We start from the raw sequence: 23,207 nt of genomic DNA, 5'->3' as shown, positions 1-23,207 counted from the left end.
GCATTGATAACAGTGCATAGAGACCAGCAGGAGAAGAGCCACCAGATCTCAGCCTGGATGCCAGCAGCATGACTGGCTGACATTTTTTGAGCTGGGGCCTGAATGCTCAGCCACTGGTTGGCAGTTAAGCATGAAGGTGAAGGGTCAGGTCAGATGGGTTTAAGCCTAGGCTCCACCCTGACTTGCTGTGTGACCCAGAGTAAGTTACTGACTTCTCTGAATCTCAGATTCTTTATCTGTAAAATGGGGACAATTTTAGCCTTATGACATAGGGTTGTCATGGTGATTCAGTGACATCATATACCCAGTAGGGTAAAAGATAAATCCACAGTGTATTTGTATCCAGTTCAGGAGATGGTTTTTCTGCTCTGACTACCAACCCTTAACAGTTTTCAAATGGACAGACTGGATTATGGTTTGTTTCTTTTTATCTTTATTGGTTCATTCAGTTAGCACATTGAATGTGTCTGTTACATGCCTACACTATATCAGGTGATGAAAAGAGCTAGTGAGGCAAACTTAGACTATGGCATCATAAAGCCAGCTCAACAGTGATTTTTTAAAAAGTAAAGACAGTTCGTTTGGGTGCCCCTCCCTCCTCTTACTGTCATCTTTTCTTGAGGGCTCCCTTTGAGGTTTCTGCCATGGCCATCTTGGTCTACTCCTTCCGAGTCAGTAGATGCTTATTCTTAGGAGGATTTCAGTCACTAATTCATACTACGGTGCAAATGGCTACAGATGTCTCAGAATGGATCTGCCAAATGACCCCTCTGGTAAAAGTGACTGCTTTCTGAAAGGCTGTTCCTAGTATAGAAAGCACGAGTGTTCCAGGCAGAAAGGCACACAGAAATCATTAATCTGGATGCTCTCAGTTCGCAGGGGGAAATCAAACCAGGCAGACGTGACCCTGGTCTCAGCAGGATGGTCCAACCAAGGACATCCATCAGTTATGCAGCTACGCTAGGTGGGGAGCAGAAAATGGTTCTTCCAGACTTCAAGGTTCTATACCATCTGTGTGCTAAGGATGCTTTGATTAGGTTGTGCAGGGTGCCCTAGGGAGATACTGATGCAGAACAAGAAGTGCCTCTGACTTTCAGACAAGGAAGCAACCTAAAAGTCCACTGATGGAGGAATAGATAAAGAAGATATACACAATAGAGTATTACTCAACCATTAAAAAGAATGAAATAATACCATTTGCAGCAACACGCATGGACTGGGAGATCGTTATACTGAGTGAAGTAAATCAGAGAAGGAGAAATGTCAAAGGGCATCCCTTATATGTGGGATCTAAAAAGAAATGATACAAATGAACTTAGTTATAAACCAGAAAGAGACTCACAGACTTAGAGAACAAACTTATGGTTGCCAGGGTGAAAAAAATGGGGAAGGGGTAGTTAGAGAGTTTGGGATGGACATGTACAAACTGCTATATTTAAAATGGATAACCAACAAGGACCTACTGGGTAGCACATGGAACCCTTGCTCAATGTTATGTGGCAGCCTGGATGGGAAGGGAGTTTGGGAGAGAATGGATACATGTATAGGTAAGGCTGAGTCCCTGTACTATTCACCTGGAATTATCACAACATTGTTTGTTAATTGAATATATCCCAATACAAAAAAAGTTCATGTATATAAAAAAAGAATTGCCTCTGACTTTCAAGAAGCCTATAGCCTGACAACTGGATGTGAACACATATGTCAGACCAAAAGCTCTTTGGCCACACTGATTTATTTGTCATGCTGCCTTCACTGTGTACCAAATTCTCCAACATGCACAAGACTGTTCTAAACTCTATTCTGTTCTACCACTGCCTTTTCCTGCACCAGCACCATGCTGTTTTAAAGACCATGTGTGTGTGTGAAGTCGCTCAGTCGTGTCCGACTCTTTGCGACCCCGTGGACTGTAGCCCACCAGGCTCCTCTGTCCATGGGATTCTCCAGGCAAGAATACTGGAGTGGGTTGCCATTTCCTTTATAAAATACTTTGCTATCTTGTAGAAGACATCCTCTTCTTTTTTCAAGAATGTCTTGGCTGTTCTAGTACAATTACAGTTTCAGATGAACGTTTCAGTTCGATTTTGAATAGCAGAGATATTGAATCTTCCTCAGCACTCTTGTTTATGCCCAGTGCTGGGCACTCTGAGGAGGCAGGCACTCAGTTCCTGCCCTTGGGAGCTCTCAAACCAAACAAGAAGTGTAAAACAACAGGAATATCATGTTATGAGATGAGGAAACAAAAGCGGAAAAAGGAAGGAGTACACCCAGAGGTAAGTACTGTGAGTTCCGTTGCTTCTCCAAGCTAGGAAAGTCTTGGTAGGCTCAATGGGGGAGGTGACATACTGGGCTTTGATGGATGCGCAGGAGCAGGAGTTCATTAGATATAAAAGAAGAAGCTCTTTTGAGAAAGTCAGAGAACGCTTCTTGGAGAGGGGGGACACATTTTACTTGAGAAGTGAGTAGAAGTTTGCCCGATTCAGAAGATGGGATGCAGGGAGGTATTGCCCTGAGCTGAGAATATGACAAGAAGCATCGTTGAAGACATTTCATCTGGGTTTTGAGTTGGAGGATGCTGGAAGAGACAAATGAAAAGGACTTGATGAGAAAAGTAATACAAGGAGATGACATTTGGCCTGGGCTTCCAGGGACGACTGGGCAGTTCACCAGATCAGAGGAGAGACACCGTCAGCAAAGGCTTCTCAGCGAATAGTAAATCTCCTGGCTTTCTGCACATTCTCTAAGACCCAAGATCCAGGAGCTAAGGGTCCCATGGCGTAGGCGCTCAGGATTCTGAGTTGGCGGTCCTGCAATACCGATTTACCAGCGTAGGCGAGTCGCGCAGGAGTCTCCCTGGGACTGAGGCTCAGGTTTGCGGAGCTGGCTAGCAGAGTTGAAGGCTTTATGTCGGAATCGACCAATGGGATGGCGGCACCCAGTTGCCAGGGCTACGGAGGGGCCGCCGAGTGGAGGCGGGGCTTGTGTGCCAGGGGCGGGGTCTGGGCGGGGCTTATATAAGTGGGTGGCGGGTGGAAGGCGGGGCGTGGGGGGTCGGTAGCTGCTGGGCGGGCGGGGCGCAGGCCGCGGGGCCCGAGCCGGGGGGAGCGAGCGAGCGGAGGCGCCGAGGATCCGATTCACTCGCTGGGGAGACCTATGGGCCGAAGCCGTGTAAATGCGTTTTAAGGCGAGTGCGGGGAGACCCTCGGGGAGCCTCGGGAGCGGGCGCTCTCGGCTCCGATGCTGACCTGCTCTCTGGCTACTCTTGCCTCCTCTCAGCAGGGGCCTCGGCTCCGCAACTGCCACTCCTCGGGGTGTTGCACAGGTTTCGAGGTCACCGGCGACCCCCCCTAGCAGCGCGCCTGGCTCTGGCCCCCGCGAAGGAGCACGGGGCTTGGTAAGGGGGTTTTGTGGGGGCGGGACCTCGGCTGTGCACTCAGGAGGGCTCACCAGGACAGAATCTCAGTCCGCGGCCCCCACCCACCATGTGGAGCTCCTATGCATGCTTAGAATCCTAGCACATCAGGACCAGCCCGCCCCCGACTTTACAAACGGTGAAAGTAGACTCTGAGAGGGGGTCGGGCATATCCAGGGTCAGAGAGAGAGCTGAGACTCCTTGGTGGAGCCACCTGCAGCCACTTTAACTGGGCGTGGTCACGATAGGGGGGGGCACCTGGAAACTTCTCCCCTCGATTGTTCTGCCCTTTCCCTCTGATTCTTTCCCTTTTAACCAAAACCCTAATTTCAGAACTGGAAAGGATCACCAAAGCAATTTATCCATTTTACAGATGGGGAAACTGAGGCTCGGAGAGGCAATGACATCTAGGCATATAATACCTTGTCCCAGGCCAGAAGTCCTGATCGTCCTCACTTTCCTCAGTGAGCCTAAGCTTCCCAGGCTTGTGCTGGGGGCAGGGTGTGACAGGACTGGGTGCCCTGGCTTGGGGAGGGGAGGGGCGCAGCTGAGGCCAGTCCCCCAGCCGTCCCTCACTCTCCTCCCGCAGTGTATTGCATACTTTCTAAGGCGGCCGGAGGCAGCGGCAACTCCATCCAGCCCATCGGGTCCTCCCCCTCGGCATGGCTGGCTACCTGAGAGAAACGGACTTTGTGATGGTGGAGGAGGGTTTCAGCACCCGAGACCTGCTGGAGGAGCTCACTCTGGGGGCCTCACAGGCCACCACGGTGAGGGTCTGGGGGTGGGGGTGGGACCTCTATTCTCACAGCAGGCTCAGCTGCCCCCTAGGGCCCTCATCTGGTTCTTTTCACTCATTTGGTATTCTATCCTTGCTGTATGCAAGAGAACGGCTCATTTCATCTGCAAATTCCTGGTCCTTGCCCCAATCCTGCCCCTCCTGTGTCCTCCACTTTCATGAACAACACTACCATCATCTACCCAGCCCTCTAAGTCAGAAACCTGGGAATCCTCACTTTCTCTCCCACACCTGGGCACCACAAGTTCTGTAAATTCAGCCTCCTTAAATTATCCTTCAGGGTGCAGGAGACATAAGAGATAAGGGTTAAATCCCTGGGTCAGGAAGATCCTCTGGAGGAGGGCATGGCAACCCACTTCAGTATTCTTGCCTGGAGAATCCCCATGGACAGAGGAGTCTGGAGGGCTACAGTCCATAGGGTCGCAGAGCCAGACACAACTGAAGGGACTTAGCACGCACACACGTGCTCTTCTGGAACCTCACTTTGTAGTTTAGGCCTCATCTCTTGATAACCCCCCTAAACTTTTCCCTGCCTCATCCCACCCCCTCCAACTTTATCACAGCCCTGCTCAAAATCTAAATTCTTTGGCAGTTTCCCACTGCCTACAGGATCCAAGTCAGAACCCCTCTGCCTTCATAGCCCCATTTCTGGCTTTTCCCAGGGTATGTATCGTGCTCCATCTGAACTGAACTACTCTGCTCATATTCCCCAATGATTCCATGTGCTCCATTATCACTCTGTTGTCCAGGCTGTTCCTTCAGCATGGAACACCCTTCTCCCAGCCTCTCTGCCTCTTACCTGTTTCTGCTGCTACTGCTAAGTCGCTTTAGTCATGTCTGACTCTGTGCGACCCCATAGACGGAAGCCCACGAAGCTCCCCCATCCCTGGGATTCTCCAGGCAAGAACACTGGAGTGGGTTGCCATTTCCTTCTCCAATACCCGTTTCTACTCTTTACTTATCACTCATCTGTGTCACCTCTTCCTGATTGCCCCAGGCAGGTTTTGTACTTCTCCGGCTGCATTTTGTAGAAACTCCTGCTTAGCATTTCCTGAATGGGCTTGTAATTGCTTGCAGGGTTAGTTCTTGTCCAGACTCAAGGCCCTTTACGGCTAGAGCCCTGTCTGTTCATCTTTGTACCTTATTTAGCATACTTGCATAAATATGCTTGATCAGATGCCGAGTGGGCATCAGTAAAAAGGTGTTGCATAAAAGGGAAACTGAGGCGCAGGAAAGGTTTAAATAATGTAGTCTCACCCATGGCCTCATACACATCCAGCCATCAGCAGACAGTTGTCTACAGGTTTGGGCTGCAGTTCTACAATGGGACTACCTCAAGGCTTCATTGAGTTCCTAAACGTGAAAGCCAGTGGCTGAAGGCCATAGCTTTGGTCTTCAAGGAATTGATCTGGAGGAGAAAGATGTATATATAACCCAGTTCTGATACTTTGGCAACATGTGCAAAATGCAGTGCCAGCATTAAAGGCAGAATTGCCTTATTGGTTTGGGGCAGATGGCATTTGAGCTGAAACTTGAAGGTAGATTAAGAATTTGCCAGACTCCTATGGGGGCAGGGTATTCTACATGGAGGCGTGGTGACAGTAAAGGCTGGGAGGTGGAAAATGATGGAAGACAGAGCTGGAGTTTGAGCTGCCGTGAGGGGAGGGACTGGAGCTGGATCACAGAACCTTGCACACCCTGTAGGCTTGGGGAGCCCCAGAGAATTTTAGAGCAGGGTACTTGGGGGGAACGTGGGTGGCATGCACTAGCAGGGAGCTGAGTGGGGTCTCATCTTCACCCCTCTTCTTGGACAGGAAGAGGTCGCTGCCTTCTTCGTGGCCGACCTGGGTGCCGTGGTGAGGAAGCACTTCTGCTTTCTGAAGTGCCTGCCTCGAGTCCGATCCTTTTACGCTGTCAAGTGCAACAGCAGCCCGGGCGTGCTGAAGGTCCTGGCCGAGCTGGGGCTGGGCTTCAGCTGTGCCAACAAGGTGAGCCCCTATCCCCTACCTGCAAACTGACTTACTGAATGCTCACACCTGGCCCGATTGCAGCTGCTGCAATCGGGTGGACCAGGGGAGGCAGGAGTGACCTGTGGTGGCCCCTGTCCTCTGGGAGGAGTTTAAGGGATGAGGGAGGAATTTGCCAGCCTTGAAGTTCCGCATTGGAACCACATGTGTCCCTGGGCAGGTGGGTCACCTTTTTAATGGAGATTTTAAAACTTCTTGGCATAGAGCTATATGTGATATTCTTCTAATTAAGACATAACAAAAACATCTTTCTATCATTGGTTTTATTTTTTTCTTTTATAATATTAATGTGTGACTGTATTTTTTTTTAACTAATACTCTTAGAATTTTGTTATTGTTGCCAGTTCTGCTGCCAGGGAGGCCTGGCTTGCTGCGATTCATAGGGTCGCAAAGAGTCAGACATGACTGGGCAACTGATCTGATCTGATCTGATTGTCTTAATTCCCTCCTGCTCTCTTTAAGTTAGTTCAGTCGCTCAGTCGTGTCCAACTCTTTGCAACCCCATGAATTGCAGCACACCAGGCCTCCCTGTCCATCACCAACTCCTGGAGTTCACACAAATTCATGTGCATCGAGTTGGTGATGCCATCCAGCCATCTCATCCTCTGTCGTCCCCTTCTCCTCCTGCCCCCAATCCCTCCCAACATCAGGGTCTTTTCCAATGAGTCAACTCTTTGCATGAGGTGGCCAAAGTATTGGAGTTTCAGCTTTAGCATCAGTCCTTCCAATGAACACCCAGGACTGATCTCCTTTAGAATGGACTGTTCTCTTTAGATTTGTTTATTTACTATCTCTATTCATTTTACTCCTGCAGTATGCTAGACACTCTGCTAGGTAGGGCTGGCAATGCAGTTCAGTTCAGTTCAGTCACTCATTTGTGTCCGACATTTTGTGACCCCATGAACCGCAGCACGCCAGGCCTCCCTGTCCATCATCAACTCCCGGAGTTTACCAAGACTCAACTCCATTGAGTTGGTGATGCCATCCAACCATCTCATCCTCTGTCGTCCCCTTCTCCTCTTGCCCTCAATCTTTCCCAGCAGCAGGGTCTTTTCAAATGAGTCAGCTCTTTGCATCAGGTGGCCAAAGTATTGGAGCTTCAGCTTCAGCATCAGTCCTTCCAGTGAATATTCAGAATTGATTTTCTTTAGGATTGACTGGTTTAATCTCCTTGCAGTCCAAGGAACTCTCAAGAGTCTTCTCTAACACCACAGTTCAAAAGCATCAATTCTTTGGTGCTCAGCTTTCTTTATAGTCCAACTCTCACATCCATACATGAACACTGGAAAAACCATAGCCTTGACTAGACGGATCTTTGTTGACAAATAATGTCTCTGCTTCTTAATATGCTGTCCAGGTTGCTCATAACTTTCCTTCCAAGGAGTAAGGGTCTTTTAATTTCATGGCTGCAATCACCATCTGCAGTGATTTTGGAACCCCCCAAAATAAAGTCAGCCACTGTTTCCACTGTTTGCTCATCTATTTGCCATGAATTGATGGGACCAGATGCCATGATCTTAATTTTCAGAATGTTGAGCTTTAAGCCAACTTTTTCACTCTCCTCTTTCACTTTCATCAAGAGGCTCTTTAGTTCTTCACTTTCTGCCATAAGGGTGGTGTCATCTGCATATCTGAAGTTATTGATATTTCTCCTGGCAGTCTTGATTCCAGCTTGTGCTTCCTCCAGCCCAGCATTTCTCATGATGTACTCTGCATATAAGTTAAATAAGCAGGGTGACAATATACAGCCTTGATGTACTCCTTTCCCAATTTGGAACCAGTCTGTTGTTCCATGTCCAGTTCTAACTGTTGCTTCCTGACCTGCATACAGGTTTCTCAGGAGGCAGATCAGGTGGTCTGGTATTCCCATCTCTTTTAGAATTTTCCACAGTTTGTTGTGATCCACACAGTCAAAGGCTTTGGCATAGTCAATAAGGCAGAAATAGATGTTTTTCTGAAACTCTCTTGCTTTTTCGATGATCCAGCTGATGTTGGCAATTTGATCTCTGGTTGCTCTGCTTTTTCTAAAACCAGCTTGAACATCTGGAAGTTCACGGTTCACGTATTGCTGAAGCCTGGCTTGGAGAATTTTGAGCATTACTTTACTAGCGTGTGAGATGAGTGTAATTGTGTAGTAGCTGGAGCATTCTTTGGCATTGCCTTTCTTTGGGATTGGAATGAAAACTGACATTTTCCAGTCCTGTGGCCACTGTTGACTTTTTCAAATTTGCTGACATATTGAGTGCAGCAGTTTCACAGCATCATCTTTTAGGATTTGAAATAGCTCAACTGGAATTCCGTCACTTCCACTGGTTTTGTTCGTAGTGATGCTTCCTAAGGCCCACTTGACTTCACATTCCAGGATGTCTGGCTCTAGGTGAGTGATCATCCCATCATGATTATCTGGGTCGTGAAGATCTTTTTGTACAGTTCTTCTGCATATTCTTGCCACCTCTTCTTAATATCTTCTGCTTCTGTTAGGTCTATATCATTTCTGTCCTTTATTAAGCATAGAAGCAAGGTCCGATAGAAGCAAGGTCCAATGCTCTTAAAGAGCAATATTGCATAGGAACCTGGAATGTTAGGTTCATGAATCGAGCAAATTGGAAGTGGTCAAACAGGAGATGGCAAGAGTGAACGTCAACATTCTAGGAATCAGCAAACTAAAGTGGACTGGAATGGGTGAATTTAACTCAGATAACCATTATGTCTACTGCTGTGGGCAGGAATCCCTTAGAAGAAATGGAGTAGCCATCATAGTCAACAAAAGAGTCTGAAATTCAGTACTTGGATGCAATCTCAAAAACGACAGAATGATCTCTGTTCATTTCCAAGGCAAACCATTCAGTATCACGGTAATCCAAATCTATGCCCTAACCAGTAATGCTGAAGAAGTTGAAATTGAACAGTTCTATGAAGACCTACAAGACCTTCTAGAACTAACACCCAAAAAAGATGTCCTTTTCATTATAGGGGACTGGAATGCAAAAGTAGGAAGTCAAGAAACACCTGGAGTAACAGGCAAATTTGGCCTTGGAGTATAGAATGAAGCAAGGCAAAGTCTAATAGAGTTTTGCCAAGAGAATGCACTGGTCATAGCAAATACCCTCTTCCAACAACAAAGAGATGACTCCACCCATGGACATCACCAGATGGCTAACACCGAAATCAGATTGATTATATTCTTTGCAGTCAAATATGGAAAAGCTCTATGTAGTCAGCAAAAACAAGACCGGGAGCTGACTGTGGCTCAGATTGTGAACTCCTTATTGCCTAATTCAGACTTAAATTGAAAAAAGTGGGGAAAACCACTAGACCATTCAGGTATGACCTAAATCAAATCCCTTATAATTATACAGTTGAAATGAGAAATAGATTTAAGGGACTAGATCTGATAGAGTGCCTGATGAACTATGGACGGAGGTTCGTGACATTGTACAGGAGACAGGGATCAAGACCATCCCCAAGAAAAAGAAATGCAAAAAAGCAAAATGGCTGTCTGAGGAGGCCTTGCAAATAGCTGTGAAAAGAAGAGAAGCAAAAAGCAAAGAAAAGGAAAGATATAAGCATCTGAATGCAGAGTTCCAAAGAATAGCAAGGAGAGATTAGAAAGCCTTCCTCAGCTGGCAATATAGTATTGAGTAAAACAGACTCTGTTGTCATTGAATTGAATGCACAGCTTATCTATCTTCATTCTGTTCTCACTTGATAAAGTCTTTTAGCTATAGAGTTTCCTATGAGACATAGTTTCCTCCGAGACATAGACAGGTTTGACATAGTTATGCATTCAGCAAGTGCTTATTGAGCACCTACTGTGGGGTCAGGTTCTTTTCTCAGTGGGACTTAGCAAGTGACCAAAACAAAAAAAAGATTCTTCCTTCATGGAACTTGCTTTCTAAAGAACAAGCAAACAATGAAAATCTATGGTACTTTAGATGGTAAATGCTGTGGAGAAAATTACGGTGGGAAAGGGAAGTAGGGAAGAGACATGGTTGTTGGGAGAGAGGGTTGTACTTTTAGAAAGTTTGGCCAAGGAAGGCTTCACTGAGATCTGAACAGTGTTCTGCAGAAAACAAAGGATCAATCCCGGTGGATAACTAGGGGAAGAGCATTCCAGGCAAAAGGACCAGCAAGCGCCAAGGCCCTGAGGTGGGAGAAAGCCTGGTGGGCATTGGTTTGTGATATTGTTATTACTGTTATTTTTTTAAGTGGTTAGTAATGATTGTTTTGGAGAAGGCAATGGCAACCCATTCCAGTACTCTTGCCTGGAAAATCCCATGGACGGAGGGGCCTGGTAGGCTGCAGTCCATGGGGTCGCTAGGAGTCGGACATGACTGAGCGACTTCACTTTCACTTTTCACTTTCATGCATTGGAGAAGGAAATGGCAACCCAATCCAGTGTTCTTGCCTGGAGAATCCCAGGGACGGAGAGCCCGGTGGGCTGCCGTCTATGGGGTCGCACAGAGTCGGATACAACTGAAGCGACTTAGCAGCAGCAGCAGCAATGATTATTTTGAGAGGGAACCCCTTTTAAATCCTGATCAGCAATATGGCTGGGTGTTGTAAGGATTCTAGAAAGAGATCCTGAAGGAGACAGAAGGAGAGTTTGCCTGGGCGGCATGCAGGGATGGAGGGATTCTAAGTGGAAGAAAGGTACGCACCAATGGTGGGGGTTGGAATGAGCAGATTCACCTTCATCAGAGATACACATTAGTGTCCTTTGCAGATAAGTCTCTCTTTTGTCACCCATGAAGCCCCTTTGCATCAGCTCTTGTTTTGCACACCAAGTTTCATGCATGGCCTACATAAGACCCGGTGAGGTATCTGAGGGGGAGATCGCCATTTTGCAGTTGAAATTGGGGACCAGCTGCGCCAAACTCGCTGATGGCAGAGCCAGGACTTGCCCCTTGCAGCTCTCAGAGTCTCTGCTCTGATGAGGTGGAAGGGGACCCTTTTCCAGCCTGCTTAGTGTAGGAGTGAAGAACAAGACCAAACCTTACTGACTAGACTCCTCTGCTTCTGGAAACCTAGAGGTGGGCCCTGTGCTGGCCCTCAAGCTTCAGGACTGGCCTTCAAAGAGCAAAACTGTGGTGTTAGGGCTTAGAAGTCAGTGGGGAATGTTAAAAGCATCTACTGTTTGCTGAGGGCATCTGTTGTGCCAGGCTGTCTGCCAAGAGCTTTCTGTACATGATCTCATTTGATTCTCGAAACAACTCTGTAAAGTAATTATTATCACGGTGATTCTGACAACAGTCCCATGAGGAAGCAGTTAGCATATAAGGGAAGGAGGCCCAGAGGTTTGAGGGATGCACAGGGAAGGGCCACTTGAGTATGGCGAGGGCCTCTCTGACTTTATGGCTGCTGTCTTCATGAAGGTCTTCTGGAGGGGATGGCAGAGATGGGACCCCTCCTGGGTAGGTGGGATCACCTAGCCCTTGGGTGCTTTTACTCCGAGGTGGTACAGCTTTTCTTGGAAGCCCGAGGCTGCCCTCTTCTGGTAGGCTAGAGCTGGTGGCCACCCTGTACAGCATCATGCTTTGGTGCTTCACGAGTGGCTCAGTGGTAAAGAATCCACCTGCAATCGCAGGAGACATGAGTTCAGTCTCTGGGTTGGGAAGACAGTTTGGAGAAGGAAATGGCAACCTACTCCAGTATTCTTGTCTGGGAAGTCCCACAGACAGAGGAGCCTGGCGGGCTACAGTCCATGGGGTCGCAAAGAATTGGATGCGACTAAGCACGCACACACATGCATGGCCAAGGGACAGGCGTGAGCTGGGGCTTTGTGTACAGATATGCCCCAGACAGGCTCCAGGGTCAAGGGCACCAACCATTCCTTATGTGGGGCTTTGGTCCACCCACCCACCTTCCCAAGGACCTTCTGTCATCTCTCCCGCGCCATCCCTTGCCCTCTCTTGTTGTCTCCCTCAGCATCCTCCCATCTTAAAAAGCCTTCTCTGGACACCACATTTCCCCCCGGTCCAATCCCTTGCTCCCTCTTGAAAACCAAACTGAGTTGTCTACACTCACTTATCTATACTCACTTGTCTCTTTCCCTTAGCACCCACTCCTTAAGCCACTGCTTCCTGACCTCCACTCATCATTTCAAGGAATTTCCTCTTACCAATGTCCCCAGTGATCTGCAGGACCCAGTGAGCACTTTATACTAAACACTCATCTTGAATTATTCAAATAATACATTGATTCATCTGCAGAAGAGAAGTAGAACATCAGCTTTATATCTCCAGAGATAATCAACATTCTGAGTTTGAGTTTGGTGGCTATATTCTAAAAATACTTACAAATATGATCCATAGAAAATATACAAAGTATGCTGTGATTTTGTAACAAAATATAAAATATTCATCTGGTACGAACCGTGCCTCAGTGGGTTTAAAACTCACCAGGCTGGAGATCTGTCTGTGTTGATGCATTTAGACCTTGTAGGGGACATTCCTGGATCCTCCTATGTTTTTTTGCTCTTACCACGAAAAAAGGTTTTGTTTGTTTTGTACTGTTTTTTGGAGTGTGTGCATGTGTGTGTGTGTGGAGCGACATTTAACGTGAGATCTTTCCTCACAATTTTTTACGTATATAAGTAACTCAGATGGTGAAGGACAGGGAAGCCTGGCGTGCTGCAGTCCATGGGATCGCAAAGAGGCGGACACAACTGAGCGACTGAACAACAAGCAGTTGTTGACAATATGCACTGTGTCATACGGCAGATCTCTAGAACTTATTCACCTTGCGGTACTGACACTATACCCACTGAATAGTAACTCCCCATTTGAAACACACTCTTTTTTTTTTTAGTTTTTAGAATTTATTTATAATTGAAGTATATTTAAATTGCAATACTGTATTAATTACTGCTATACAATAAAGTAACTCAGTTATACATATATATATATTCTTTTTCATATTCTTTTCCGTTACAGTTTATCACAGGGTATTGAATATAGTTCCCTGTGCTGTACCGCAGGACTTTTTGTTTATCCTTTTTCTGTATACCAGTTTGCGTCTGCTAATCCCAAACTCCCAATTCAACCCTCTCCCACAGCCCATCCCCTTGGCAACCGCCAGTTTCCTCTCTAGGCCCCTGATTCTGTTTCTGTTTCTTAGATAGGTTCAATTGTGTCATAGTTTGGATTCCACATATAATAACATCTTAGAGTATTTGTCTTTCTCTTTCTGACTTACTTCACTTAGAATAATAATTTCTAGTTGCAGCCATTGAAATATAGTCTTTTTAAAAACACAGGCATAACTTAGAGATATTGTGGGTTAGGTTCCAGACAACTACAGTAGAGGTCACAATAAAATGAGTCACATAAATATTTTGGTTTCCCATTGCATATAAAAGCTATGCTTATACTATATTGTAGTCTATTAAATGTGCAGTAAGTAGCATTATGTCTTAAAAAAACATACCTTAAGTAAAATGTACATACCTTAAGTCAAAAGTATTTTATTTCTAAAAAATGCTAACTATCATCTGAGGCTTCAGTGAGTTGTGATCTTTTTGCTGGTGGACAGTCTTGCTTCGATGTTGATGGCTGGTCGTTGATCAGGGTGGTGGTTGCTGAAGTTTGGGGTGGCTGTTTCTTAACGGATAGCTCTACTTTTCACTTGAACAGCTAGAGGTTGTTGTACGATTATTAATTGGCCTAATTTCAGTATGGTTGGGTTGTTATGTCTCAGGGAATAGGGAGGCCCAAAAAGAGGGGAAGAGGTTTGGGGAATAGCTAGTGGGTGGAGCCATCAGAACACACAACATTTATCCATTAAGTTCATCATCTCATATGGGCGCAGTTCGTGGCACCCCAAAACAATGGCAATAGTCAAATCAAGGATCATTGATCACAGATCACCATAACAGATACAATAACACTGAAAATGTCTGAAATATCCAGAGAATTACTAAAATGTGACACAGGTGAAGTGAGCAAACGCTGTTGGAAAAATGGTGCCAGTAGACTCACTTCACTCAAGGTTGCCACAAACTATCAATTTTAAAGAAAAACCCCAATATCTGTGAAGCACAGCAAAGTGAAGTCTGACAGTGAAGTCTGAGGCCTCTGACAGTGCAGGCGTCTCCTGCCCAGATGTGAACTGTAAGACAGGGTTACCTCGGCAGGAATGGCATAGTAACCTCTGCATTGTCCTGCCTCTTCTGGAGACGCTGTCTCTTCCCCTCTGCCAGTCCTATGCCAGCTTGCCCCTCTCTCTAGCTGGAAGTGTTCCTCTGGATTCCAGCTCAGGCTCCCTTCTTTTATAAACTCTCCATCTTCCTAGGGGATTTCATCTCCTCCCATGGCTTCAAATATCCCCAAGATGCCACCACCTCCCCAGTTTTTGTTTTTTTTAATTAACTTTTTGGCTGCCCTGGGTCTTCGTTGCTTTTGCAGGCTTTTTCTAGTTATGGGGAGCAGGTGCTGCTCTTTGTTGCGGTGCTCCTCTGCGGTGACCTCTCGTTGCAGACCATGGGCTCAATAGTTGTGGTGCATGGGCCCAGTTGTGCTGCAGCCTGTGGGATCCTCCCAGACCAGGGATCAAACCCGTGTCCCCTGCATTGGCACGCGGACTCCTAGTTGATACTACAGGATGCCTGGAGCCCAGCGTGTTCAAATGCATTCACAATCTTCCCTTCAAGAGGGGCCCCTAGGTCTGCTGGGTGTGAAGTCCCCCTCTTACCCCACATCCCCACGTGCCATCCATCAGCAAGCTTGCCAGCCCTGCCTCCAGACCACACCCTGCCCCCTTCCTAGCACAGCCTGTCGTGTCCCCGGGGAGGTCCTTCCGGGCCCTCCCTTGGTCCGTTTCCACATGATGTCTGGAGTGACAAGCACTTAGGCCTTGCCTTCAAGATGCACGTCTGACCATGTCCTTTTCCCTCTTGCGATTCCATCAAACCATCTCCCACAACCTGCAGCGTCGAATATAAATCCACATCGGCCTTCTTGTTCTCCCCGTTGGCTCTGCCTGCCTCCCTCCAACCTCGTCCTCCCACACTGGTCACCCTGCCCAGACCACACCAGCATTCTCTGCTCCTCCATCAGGCTGAGCACAGTCTTATCTCAGAACCTCCGCACAGGCCGCTTCCTGTACCAGAAATATTCTTTGCTTCCCTTCCAGCCTGGCTGACTCCTCCTGCAGGGCTCAGCTCAAATCTATTTTTTTCATTGAAGTACAGTTGATTTACAATATTGTGTTAGTTTGGGGTGTACAGCAAAGTGGTTCTGTTATATATATGTGTGTGTGTGTGTATATATATTTAAAATTCTTTTCCATTATTATAACATTGAACATAGTTCCCTGTGCTATATGGTAAATACTTGACCTATTCTGCATATGGATGAGTGCATCTGTCAATCACATACTCCCAGTTTATCCCTCCCCTGCCTTCCCCTTTGGTAGCCATGTGTTTACATTCTGAGTCTGTTTTGTAAATAAGTACATTTGTGTCACATTTTAGACTCCACATATAAGTGATATCATGTGGTGTTTTTCTTTCTCTAACTTATTCACTTACTGTGATAATCTCTAGTTCCGTCCACATTACTGCAAATGGCAGGGTTTCATTTTTTATAGCTGCGTAATATTCCATTGTGTGTATCTACCACATCTTCCTCATCTCCTGATCTGTAATTGGACACTTAGGTTGCTTCCATGCCTTGACTATTATAAACAGTGCTGCAATGAACACTGTGGTACATGCATCTTTTCAAATTGCAGCTTTCATCTTTTCTGGGTATATGCCCAGGAGTGGGGTTACTGGATCATATATATGGCAGCTCTATTTTTAGTTTTTTTAAGGAACCTCCCTTCTATTTTCCTTAGTGACTATACCAATTTACATTCCCACCAGCAGGCTAGGAGGGTTCCCTTTTCCCCACACTTTCTCCTCAGCTTAAATTTCTGACCCTCAGAAAGCTGCCTGCCACACCTCTCACCCAGGTCTCTGCATCCCACATTCTCTAGTATCCCATACTTTTTCTCTATGGCTCCTATCCATTTGTAACTCTATCACTATTCAGTGTTCATTCGTTCCTCCCCTTCTTTCCCATCTGTCTGAAAGCTCCACAGTCAGACCCTGTCTGCTTTACTCAGCGCTTTGCTTTCATTTGCATCTGTCACAGAGCCTGGCGACTCGATAGATGCTCAAGAGACACTTGCCAGGGCAGCATTGAGGTGTCTTCTCCGCCGAAGTGCTGTGGTTGAGAGCCAGTGTGCTAAAGTCGCACAGTCCTGGGTTAGAATTCCAGCTGTGCCACCTGCAAGCCGTGTGACTTTGAACAAGTCACCTAAGGCCTCTCGGGGCCTCTGTTCCCTGTCTCATAAGATTATTATGAGGATGATGAGAATGTCTATAAAATATTTAATGCAATGACTGGCATATGGTAATCCGTCAATGAGTGACAATGGTTATTATTTAAATAACTATAATCCAAGCTCAACCACAGGTCCCCAAAGTGCAACCCTTGCCGCTTCCTCTCACCTCATGGGTGAAGCCAGGAGCGGAACCACATTTTCATATCTGCAGAGAGGCAGGGTCTTTGGAAGCAAGCTCTGATGACGGCAGTTTCAGCTCTGGAGGGGGACCTTTGTTTCTCCCTCTGCTGTGTCACCGGCTGTGTCACCCAGACAGGTGGGCTCCTTTGAACTCAATTTCGTCCTCTGTAGGATGTGGCCATAAATATTTCATGGGATAGTTACAGACATCACATGAGATAATGCACATAAATACCTCATGCTGAAAAGTTGCTACATTAAAATTACATAGTCTTGTTACAAACTCAGGATGGCTAAGGATGGCCCTGTGTGTCTCTACCATGTTTCAAAACTGCTTCTTTGTTAATCATGGAGAGTCAGGTTTGAGTTTGAAAGTTGGTTCTGCCTCCTACTTGCTGTGTGGCCTCTCTGAGCATGTTTTTTTCTCTGTAGAATGGAGCTAATAACCTTCTGGCGGGGTATTGTAAGGAGGAAATAAGAGCGAATCTAAAACAAGGGTTGACAAATTATGGATGGTGGGTTTTGCAGGGTTTTACTGGCCCACGGCCACGTTCACTCACTTATGCTTTATCTGTGGCTGCTTGGTGTTACAAAGGCAGTTTAGCTATGCAGAAACTACTGGCTCAGAAAACGTAAAATATTTACTCTCTGGCCTTTCATGGGAAAAGTTTGTCAAGGCCCATGTAAAGCCTCTCATTCGGTGCCTCCTTGTGGTAGGTGCTCCATGCCCATGGTCGCTTTCTTCACCAACACCATCATCGTTGTCTGTATCATTAGTGCAGCAATCAGGGGAAGCACTGTTCTGGAAAGATGAGGAGGAAGAGGCCTTGCTGGAGCACCCGACACAGTGCCACACACAGGGCCGGCCTTTGGATGTGGATGACCTGTGCCAAGAAGACTCTTGAGCTGGCAAACTTTCTAATACATCAAATAATATTCTCTATCCATTTAAATCTGCCAGGAAAATATGTCAGAAGTCTGTTTTCAGGGCCACCATGAATCTGTACAGTGCCTTTGTGGGAATTAAAAAATGTATCTTGAAGACACTGTTACAAATACATAGAGTTTGTTAGAGTAAGATGCTCACCATTCAGTTCAGTTCAGTTCAGTCGCTCAGTCGTGTCCGACTCTTTGCGATTAGGAAGTTGTAGTAAACATACCAGTATACTATGTAGTCTCTGAATGGAGCTTCCCAGGTGGTGCAGTGTTTAAGAATATGCCTACTAATGCAGGAGACACAGGAGACCTGGGTTCGATCCCTGGGTTGGGAAGATCCCCTGGAATAGGAAATGGCAACCCACTCCAGTATTCTTGCTGGGAAAATTCCATGGACAGCAGAGCCTGGTGGGCTATAGTCCATGGGGTTGCAAACAGTCGGATACAACTGAGCGACTGAATACGCATGCGTGATTCTCTGAATGGGGCCCCACCCTCCCTAGGATTGAGCGGTTCACCCTCTGCACAGCTGTACGTGGCAGCCCTTCTTGTCAACCGGGAATCAGTGTGAGTTCTGATTGTTGTGTATCTGTTGTCTAAAAGTGAGGCCCACTTCTTATGGACCTCCTTAGGCATAGCTATGACTTTGACCCTCATCTGTGCTTCCTTGGCCTCCATGGGCCCAGCAGGCTCTGGCGCTTCCTCACCACCACCTTTGGGACCCCACAGGCAGAGATGGAGTTGGTCCAGCATATTGGTGTCCCTGCCAGTAAGATCATCTATGCCAATCCCTGTAAGCAAATTGCACACATCAAGTATGCTGCCAAGCACGGGGTCCGGCTGCTGAGCTTTGACAACGAGATGGAGCTGGCAAAGGTGGTGAAAAGCCACCCCAGTGCCAAGTAAGCTGAGAACCACTCAGGTGGGAGGCTGGGCTGCGGGTGAGGGTGGGGGGAGTAGGCGAAATAGGGCTGGGGCTGAGGATCCTGCCCTGGAGCCGGCCATAGCCACAGGAGGTTGGGGCGGGCACTCCTGGGCTGGACCCAGGATGCCAGAGCCTGACTAGGGTGGAGATAGAAATGATGGATTACAGTCCAGGCAAAGCCCAGGGTACTGCAGAGGTCAAAGCCGTGGCAGAGGGAGCAGTGGTCAGGAAAGTTACACGGAGGAGGCGGCATTTGAGGTGGGCCTTCAGGGGTGACTGCCATCTGGAGTGGGCATAAACAGTGCATCAGAGGGAGCTGCAGGAGCAAGCACATGGAGGCCGGAAGCAGCACAGGGCATTTGCAGGATAAGCAGAAATTGATGTTGCTGGATCATACCATGTGCGGCCGGGGGTGAAGAAGTCAGTGATGCTGGTCACAGGGCAAGGACCCCGATGCACATGGGCTTTGGAAGGGGTCAGGGCTGGACATCTTTTTCAGGGTGTCCCCCTCACCTGGTCACTGGACACGCTGGAGGGGCCAAGAGGGGCACCACTCGGGTTCACCCAAAGCAGCTTCCGTTTTGACTATTTCACATACTGAGGATATAGGTGTTTTCAATAAGACTGTTTAAAAAAAAAAAAAGGTCCCCTCCACCCCACCATACAAGAGAAGTTGGAAAAGCCTGGCTGATTGGGAGGAAGTAGGGCTGCCCAGGGGGAAACTGGTGAAGTTGGGACCAGGGCAGGGGTCCCATGGAAGGGTCCGGGGACATTTAGGGAGTGGATTGGACAGTACTCAGAGGTTGACTGGCTGTGCAGGGGGAGGAAGGGGGCCGGGGCTTATGGGGTTGGACATAGCTCTGAGCCATGAGGGTTCATCCCCCTTGACTAGAGAAGACGTGGTTGGTGTAGGGGAAGCGGGCTCCCACCCCCGCCGAGGTGCTGCGCCCTGTCTCCCCCCTCAGGATGGTTCTGTGCGTTGCCACGGAGGACTCCCACTCTCTGAGCCGCCTGAGCCTCAAGTTCGGAGCCTCGCTGAAATCTTGCCGACACCTGCTTGAGAATGCCAAGAGGGACCATGTAGAGGTGGTAGGTGTGAGGTGAGTGCTGGAACCCCGCCATCCCCCACCATACCCGCTGCCTCCTGCTTCTTTCCCAGGACTTACTCAATTCTGTGTGGAACCTCCCCCAGGGCCCCCAAGGCAGGCCTGTCCCTGGGTCTGGAATTCTGCTATTTGAGAGTTTCCTCCTTTTGGAAAGAAGGTTTGGAGTGTCCCACCGCCCCAACCCCATAGTCTGCAGAACGTCCTGTCCCAGGAGGTTCCAGGAGGGACCTGGCTTTGCAGGAAGTGTCCCTGGCCTGAAGCCAAAGGTCATCCTGGCACACCTTGGCTCTGCCGCTTTTCTGGTGGGGATGTGGAAGGAGCCAGAACTATGACCTGATGATATAACTTTCCTATGCTATGCATTTCGCATGGCCAGGCACTGTGCTAAATACACGTCCCGCAATTGTGGGACCTTATCCCCACTTTATAGATGGAGAAACTGAAGCATGGCCGGCCACACTGCTCAGTGAGATATACATTAGTTCTGGCTGACTTTGGGGCCCTAGCCCTCATCCTAGGAAGGCTCAGCCTCCAGAGGCAGCGTGGAGGGAGGAGAGGGGCACCAAGTGCCAAAGGTCCTTGGATCTAGTCTCCTGTCCACCTTCATTTGCCACATGGCCCTTGGCAACCCCCTCAACCTTTTAGGCCCACAGTCACTGCATCTGGAAAATGGGCACAGCGCCCAGTATGCTTGGGCAAGGCTGCTGCTGGCTGAGGCTGAAGTGGTGATACCCGGGGTCCTGTGTGTAAGCCAAGACTCTTCCTCCCCAGTTTTCACATTGGCAGTGGCTGTCCTGACCCTCAGGCCTACGCTCAGTCCATTGCGGACGCCCGGGTTGTGTTCGAAATGGGTGCTGAGCTGGGCCACAGGATGCACATCCTGGACCTTGGTGGCGGCTTCCCCGGAGTGGAGGACGCCAAAGTGAGATTCGAGGAGGTAAGTGGGGTCACAGGTGTTGCGCTGGGCTGGGCAAGGGTTGGAGGGAGGGCTACAGTGATCCTGGGAAGCCCACTGCGAGTGGGTCCTCTGTACTATGTACTGCGCTCGGTGGTTTGCCTGGATTATCTCATTATTAACCCTGTGTTACAGCTGAGCAAACTGAGGCTTACAGAAGCTACTTCATTTCCTGAGTCCATGGCAGGGCAGGCTGCGCACCCAGCTCTGCCCGGACTCTGAACATGCACATATTTGAGGCTTAATCGGGCCATATCTGCATAAGTCATAAGGCTTTCTGAGGGCCTGGGTGTGCCCTGTTCACCCTCCTATGGGATGATGAGAAATCAAGTTGGGCAGGGGAAGGAAAAGCCAACCTTCTATCCACTTCTAGTCCATCTGTCTCCTTCCCACCTGCAAGTTTCAGTTCAGTTCAGTCGCTCAGTTGTGCCCGACTCTTTGCGACCTCATGGACTGCAGCACACCAGGCCTCCCTGTCCATCACCAACTCCCGGAGTTTATCCAAACTCATGTCCATTGAGTCAGTGATGCCATCCAACCATCTCATCCTCTGTCGTCCCTTTCTCCTCCTGCCTTCAATCTTTCCCAGCATCAGGGTCTTTTCAAATGAGTCAGCTCTTCCCATCAGGTGGCCAAAGTATTGGAGTTTCAACTTCATCATCAGTCCTTCCAATGAATATTCAGGACTGATTTCCTTTAGGATGGACTGGTTGGATCTCCTTGCAGTCCAAGGGACTCTCAAGAGTCTTCTCCAACACCACAGTTCAAAAGCGTCAATTCTTCGGCACTCAGCTTTCTTTATAGTCCAACTCTCACATCCATACATGACTACTAGAAAAATCATAGCCTTGACTAGATGGACCTTTGTTGGCAAAGTAATGTCTCTACTCTTTTGGTCATAACTTTCCTTCCAGGAAGTAAGCGTCTTTTAATTTCATGGCTGCAGTAACCATCTGCAGTGATTTTGGAGCCCCAAAAAACAAAGTCTGTCACTGTTTCCACTGTTTCCCCATCTATTTGCCATGAAGTGATGGGACTGGATGCCAAGATTCAGTTCAGTTCAGTCGCTCAGTCGTGTCCGACTCTTTGCGACCCCATGAATCGCAGCACGCCAGGCCTCCCTGTCCATCACCAACTCCTGGAGTTCACTCAGACTCACGTCCATCGAGTCAGTGATGCCATCCAGCCATCTCATCCTCTGTCCTCCCCTTCTCCTCCTGCCCTCAATTAAATCAGGAAAAATGTGTCATTGCAATACCCACTGGAACCACTAGGGGTCGCTTTTCCTTAGTAAGTGCCTCATTCTGGAATATTAACATCTTGGAACTGAATTTAAGAAAATAATCTGTGACGGACACTAAGAATTAGCTTCAAAGATGAGCATTGCAACATTCTTCGTAACAGAAGTTCAGTGGACTTCCCTGGTCCAACTAACACTCTGCTGCTGCTGCTGCTGCTGCTGCTGCTAGGTCGCTTCAGTTGTGTCCAACTCTGTGCGACGCCATAGACAGCAGCCCACCAGGCTCCCCTGTCCCTGGGATTCTCCAGGCAAGAACACTGGAGTGGGTTGCCATTTCCTTCTCCAATGCATGAAAGTGAAAAGTGAAAAGTGAAAGTGAAGTCGCTCAGGGATTGGCTAAATTACAGTACATTCTTTTTATGTAAAATATTTTTACTTTTATAAAGATATAATTTTTTATTAAAATGTTTTTATAAAAATATTTATCATATGGAAATGATACCAGTATATTTTATGGGTAAATGCAAATAAGATTTATTAAAATATTTTTATTTTTAAATCTTTCTCTTTAATTACTTAAAAAAAGTTATTTTAACTGAAGGATAATTGTTTTACAGAAGTTTGTTTTCTGCCAAACATCCACATGAATCAGCCATAGGTATACATATGTTCCCTTCCTCTTGAACCTCCCACCTCTCTAGATTGTCACAGAGGCTCTGTTTGAGGTCCCTGAGTAAATTATGGTATATTCTTATGTAAAAAGAATTTACATAGATTTACATACATGGAGAGATCATTCAATTTATTGAGTAAAGCAGGTTATAAAAACCTGTATACTTATAGCCCTATTATGTTTATAATAAAAAATCAGATTTTCAGGTTTGTATAAAAAGAAATTAAAGGAGTGATTCCAATAAGTTAGCATTGAATAGGTTAATCTGGGGTTAGAATTAGGGGTGACTTTGGTCTTCTTTTTCCTTCTCTATCTTGTCTATAAAAATATGTTGTTTAGCATACTGGTTACTCAGCAAAGAAAGATCTGCATCACAGATTCTGCCATCTGAGTACCAACTGTTAGATTAAAAGTTCCTTTTTCCATTGTGGGGGGCATTGAAGGGTGATTTTCAAGGGTAAGGGTCTTGACCCTGCTCCATCTTTGCCTGCCTGCCTTGGCCAGCTGTCTGTGGTTACCAACTGGGGTCTTAGCAGCTGCCAAGTTCTTCTTCCTGAAATCAAAGCTGCTTTCAAGAAGTAAGACTTGGAGCTGTAGCTAGTCTCCAGCATAAACCCCACATTTCAAA

General features: G+C 47.3%; 1 protein-coding gene across 6 annotated transcripts in view; it reads left to right on the top strand.

Annotated features, from left to right (window-relative positions):
- Positions 1 to 324: 324 nt before the first annotated feature.
- Positions 325 to 23,207, top strand: part of AZIN2 (antizyme inhibitor 2) — a 49,554-nt gene continuing 26,671 nt past the window's right edge. Inside the window, exons 1-8 of one of the 6 annotated variants that reach the window (XM_061388712.1) lie at positions 325 to 415; positions 2,116 to 2,273; positions 3,277 to 3,394; positions 4,002 to 4,179; positions 6,023 to 6,196; positions 18,410 to 18,582; positions 19,571 to 19,705; positions 20,483 to 20,648. In XM_061388712.1, coding sequence (XP_061244696.1) covers positions 4,075 to 4,179; positions 6,023 to 6,196; positions 18,410 to 18,582; positions 19,571 to 19,705; positions 20,483 to 20,648 — 753 coding nt within the window. In that variant the 5' untranslated portion in view covers positions 325 to 415; positions 2,116 to 2,273; positions 3,277 to 3,394; positions 4,002 to 4,074. Of the gene's footprint in view, positions 2,274 to 3,052; positions 3,185 to 3,276; positions 3,395 to 3,785; positions 3,877 to 4,001; positions 4,180 to 6,022; positions 6,197 to 18,369; positions 18,583 to 19,570; positions 19,706 to 20,482; positions 20,649 to 23,207 lie in introns of those variants that run through there. The other 5 variants (XM_061388703.1, XM_061388737.1, XM_061388692.1 and 2 more) reach the window with 5 other exon arrangements.

The sequence above is a fragment of the Bos javanicus genome, chromosome 2 (genome assembly GCF_032452875.1).
Source record: "Bos javanicus breed banteng chromosome 2, ARS-OSU_banteng_1.0, whole genome shotgun sequence".
Taxonomy (NCBI): Eukaryota; Metazoa; Chordata; class Mammalia; order Artiodactyla; family Bovidae; genus Bos; species Bos javanicus.
This window is presented reverse-complemented; position numbering and strand designations above follow the sequence as displayed.